General features: G+C 33.3%; 1 protein-coding gene across 1 annotated transcript in view; it reads left to right on the forward strand.

The window, feature by feature from the left end:
- LOC113806076 (tubulin beta-1 chain) overlaps positions 1-4,200 on the forward strand; it is a 5,169-nt gene extending 969 nt beyond the window's left edge. The window contains exons 2-5 of the mRNA XM_027357185.2: positions 477-604; positions 964-1,067; positions 1,379-1,623; positions 2,430-4,200. Coding sequence (XP_027212986.2) covers positions 477-604; positions 964-1,067; positions 1,379-1,623; positions 2,430-3,242 — 1,290 coding nt within the window. The 3' untranslated portion in view covers positions 3,243-4,200. The remainder of the gene's footprint in view (positions 1-476; positions 605-963; positions 1,068-1,378; positions 1,624-2,429) is intronic.
- Positions 4,201-5,000: the final 800 nt, after the last annotated feature.

The following is a 5,000-nucleotide window of genomic DNA, read 5'->3' on the forward strand; positions in this document are numbered from 1 at the left end:
TTTTTATCCTAAAGATCCTCTCGTCTTCAGATTCATGTATAATGGGTTTGTTTGGAGTATTTAAAGAATAGTATTGCATTCCAGGTTTTAGTAATTGTATGTTGAACTTCTCAAAAATCATGTTTTATCGTTTGGTTGGAGTGGAATGCAAAAAAACGGCATTACCTTTACCTTTTCTTCTCTGCTACTTACAATTTATACAATGAAAAGGGACAATATGCAGAATGAGATAGTGCCTGAGTTGGGATATAAAACCTATATAATTTGATAGGCCGATACAAACCAAGACAGTGAATATTTGTGCATATGCACCACAAAGTTACAATAACACAATGTAAAAAAAGAAAACAGTTAATTATTAACTGCTTTCATCTAGACTATATTAGCTTTTGGAACATATTGGTAGGCTTAAATATAAAAATCATGTGAAAAATAAGTTTGTGATTGACTGTATGATCAAATGCATTTCTCGACAGTTCTGGGAGGTAATCAGCGATGAGCACGGAATTCAGCCAGATGGGCAGTACGCAGGAGAGAACCCAGAGTTGAGAAATGTACAACTTGAACGGGTAAATGTGTACTTCGATGAAGGAACAAAAGGAAAGTGAGTGATTCTTTATAATGTTTAATTATCTTTATAATATTTAATTTTTTCTTTTCTGTTTATCATGCAGTTAGGTTTTCAGTTTTTATTTATATTTTGCAACTTTGAGGTAAAACCCTTTAACTTTTCTTTGTAAAATGAAGGAGGAAGATAATAGAATATGCCATTTTTAACATGAGCAGTATGTAATGAAAAAGCATATTACTGATTATTTGAGAAATTAGCTCAACTTCAGAATTTGTTATACCTCTACAAAAATAAGGAAGATTACTGAAGTATTGATACATATTCCAAAAAATCTTTCAAACTTTAAGGAGTCATATTTTCATCAAATTTTAAATCTCTTTATTTCTTTACAGGTATGTTCCTCGTTCAGTTTTGGTGGACCTTGAACCTGGTACAATAGAAGCTGCTAAATCTGGTCCCTATGGAGCATTATACAAACCTGATAGCTTTGTTTATGGTGAGTTCAACAAAGTCTTTTTAGGCAGTATTTAGGCAGTATTCAACAAAGTCTTTTAAGGCAGAGTAAAGTGGTTCCTTTTCCTTTTTTATAGATCATTTCTTTCCTTGAATATTTTGCTTAATAGGTTAGCTTTTGAATATTTTCATTTTATTAATAGACTGATATTAAATAACCTTCATATCTGAGAACCATTCAGCTGCACAGTATTTTATAAAGACATATGAACTAAAATAATGGTATTTTTAAATGCATGTCTCATCTCCAAGGATTTGAGTAGAATCTGTTTATTTATTCTTCTGATGCTATAGGCCAAGGAGGAGCTGGCAACAACTGGGCCAAAGGGCACTACACTGAGGGTGCAGAACTTGTGGATTCTGTCTTGGATGTTATTCGTAAACAAGCTGAAAGTGCGGACTGTCTGCAAGGCTTCCAGCTGGCTCACTCACTTGGTGGAGGTACTGGCTCAGGCCTTGGTACCCTGTTGGTGTCAAAAGTGCATGAGGATTATCCGGATCGTATAATGACGACTATTTCTGTCATGCCGTCCCCCAAGGTTTGTGCTAAAAAATGTTCTTGAGGTTTTGAGGTTTGGGTATCTGCAGCATAGTTTAAGGTATAATCAGGTTTCATTATTCAGTTCATTTTGGAAAAGGAAATGCATTTTTGTCTTCACCACTTGGAGATTATTGCTAAACTTTGCAATTGCTGTTTGATTTTTTATTGCTCCATTTTATTAATGTATTATCATTGATATATTTTAATTGGAATTAATTTTAAGAATCTGAATGTGAGTCATTAACCTGAAAACTGCTTTATTAAAGGCCCTTGTTCTGTTACAAATTACTTTAATAAATACCCATGTTCCTATTAAGAAACTAAGAAAGAACTAAATAGCAAATATGTCTACTAGGCTGTAGTTAAGTTGATGATAGTCCACACAAGCTGAAAATAAAATGCTTATATAAAATCATAATTGTTTTAACAACTATTTTGCTTATGTTATAAAGTAGCATATTAACATTTGGTAAAAGATTTAGGTTCGTGTTACTTTTGATTTTGCTAATTTAGACTCTTATTTGTCTTCCTGGATTTTGTACAGAATGCACGAGGTTTATTGAATAGTTTAACACCTTTATTTTTTCTTTCTTTTTAATCATCCTGATTTTTATTGTTTTTTCTCAATAGCTGTTTTAAGTATTGTAATATAGTGTTTGATTATGAAAGAAGACTGCCAGCAACACACAGTTTACTAGGCAAAATCTTTAGGCAAATGAGGTTTCGTGCATTCATATCACATGGTATTGTTTGTTAATTTCAAGTTGTTTTTGTGATATTAATTTGAAATATCTGATATTTCAGGTTTCAGACACTGTTGTAGAACCATACAATGCAACGCTTTCTATTCATCAACTATTGGAAAACTCAGATGAAACTTTCTGTATAGATAATGAAGCGCTTTATGATATTTGCTTCAAGACACTGAAACTTCAAAACCCAAGTTACGGTGACCTTAACCACTTGGTTTCCCTTGCCATGTCTGGGTTTACTACTTGTCTTCGCTTCCCTGGCCAGCTCAATGCTGACCTTAGAAAGCTTGCAGTAAACATGGTGCCCTTCCCCCGGCTTCATTTTTTCATGCCGGGATTTGTTCCTCTCACTCCACGGGGTTCACAAAGTTATAGAGCCCTTTCAGTGCCTGAGCTGACCATGCAAATGTTTGATGCCAAGAATATGATGGCAGCTTGTGATCCCAGACATGGACGGTATCTTACTGTTGCCTCCATCTTCAGAGGCAGAGTGTCCATGAAAGAAGTAGATGAACAGATGTACAATATTCAAAGCAAGAACTCCTCATTCTTCATCGAGTGGATTCCCCACAATGTAAAGACAGCAGTTTGCGATATAGCCCCTCGTGGCCTCAAGATGTCGGCTACCTTCGTTGGAAACACAACTGCCATTCAGGACCTGTTCAAGAGGTTATGTGAACAGTTTACAGCCATGTTTAAGAGAAAAGCTTTCCTCCACTGGTATACTGCAGAGGGGATGGATGAAATGGAGTTCACTGAGGCGGAATCCAACTTAACAGATTTAATTGCCGAGTACCAGCAGTACCAAGAAGCAACTGCAGATGATGAGTCTTTAGGTGAAGAACAATATGAAGAATATGCATAATATGTTGATTTGGCTGCCTTAAGGAGTTCTATATTTAATCTTATTCATATATGAATGGCTATAACTACCCTTTATGTATGTTTATATTCACAATAAAGTAATTACTTAATCCATCTTTTAGATTATCCAGCCTGCATGTTACAAAATGTTCCTATTGTTTCCAGTTGAAAACATGTAAAGCATTTGTTCAAGACAACTGTGTGTTTTGGGTGTAAAGGAAATCTGTAAGAGGCATAATATAAGATTTTTATTTGCATGCTTATAAGATAACAACTTACATGTATCAACAATAACAATGAGTGTGATGACTGCATCAGCATGAACCACTTTTGCATGATATGAATCAAGAAAAATATGAGATTAAAAAAAAAAAAATCTTTTTGAGTAGATAGGCATAATTATTCTTGGTGTCTTGAAGAGACTGATATCGTTTCATGCATCTGCAAAATTCTCTGTCCATAAGAGGATGCAGACATCATATTAACAAACCATAACCTGCTATCAATAGAATATCATTTGAATCTCTTATAAATCAAAGTGGATTATTATAATTTTTTCTTTCTTATTCATCAAGCTGTATGATGTTTCTGGAACAGTTCCTCACATCCTTTGATTATGCAGAGAAAAATTCCTCAACAACTGGCAAATAAAAATTTAGAAAAATATCCCGTTTCTCATTAATATATAATTGCATCTTACAAAACACAGTCATATGTTTACAAAGGTATTTCTTAACAGTATCATAAAATGATTCTGAAAGAACTGTGCATAGTTGAACAGGCATCATATCACTAATCCAACATCAACAGATGATGGCTTACAGCCAGACTTGTTTTCAGATTTCATGATATACAGCGACTGAATTTCATAGTTGAAATTGCACATTAGTTTCTACATATACAATACCAAAGCCTATGGTTTAATTGTATCACTTCAAATACTTGATAAAAAAAAATAATGATTACCAAATTGGAAAAGGTCCTATAAATATTCATCATATAATTATAACATAAAACTGTAATCCAAATATTCAAAGCGATAAAAATAATCACAACGGCATTCATAGAATAGTAAACTTTCCTGAAGCTATAATATAATCATAAGGCCATTTTCCAAAATATTCTGTAACCACTCTGTAAAGAAGGATGTACTTAAAACATCTGAGAATAATTTATATTGTATACATTCCAACACGTATTCATACTGTATGCATCCCAACACTGTGCTGTGTTTGTGATAAATAGGATTAATAAGAGAACAGAACAGTCACATTTTTGAGGCTCTTTATCACAGACTGACACAATAAACACCCAGGAACACATATATCATTAAAATTCTGTTAGTTTTTATGTTCATTTTTCAAGATTATATTTCCATTTGTCTGTTAATTATAAAATATGGACATAAATAAATTTATCACTTTCTACTGACAGTATGAATGTGTAGACAATTTCTTTAGAAAATGGTGAAAAAATCCTAAATAATGCTTTCTTTATAAAATATTCTTGCTCAGTGCAACTGTGATATCCAAACTTGACAACTCTCAATTTTCATCAAGTATGTTTGGGTACAAAGAGTATCACCTTTCAAAAAATTATCATTACACTTCTCTAGATGAAATTACTCACTTTGGATTCAAACTGTTACGCTCTATGAGTTACACGTGATGTGAGGTTCAGTAACATTCTAAAGATAAATACATGTAGTTGCAGTGGAAAATCTCAAGGCAAAGTGATGTGTATTTACTGTCCTGAGAAA

Source organism: Penaeus vannamei, chromosome 24 (genome assembly GCF_042767895.1).
Source record: "Penaeus vannamei isolate JL-2024 chromosome 24, ASM4276789v1, whole genome shotgun sequence".
Taxonomy (NCBI): Eukaryota; Metazoa; Arthropoda; class Malacostraca; order Decapoda; family Penaeidae; genus Penaeus; species Penaeus vannamei.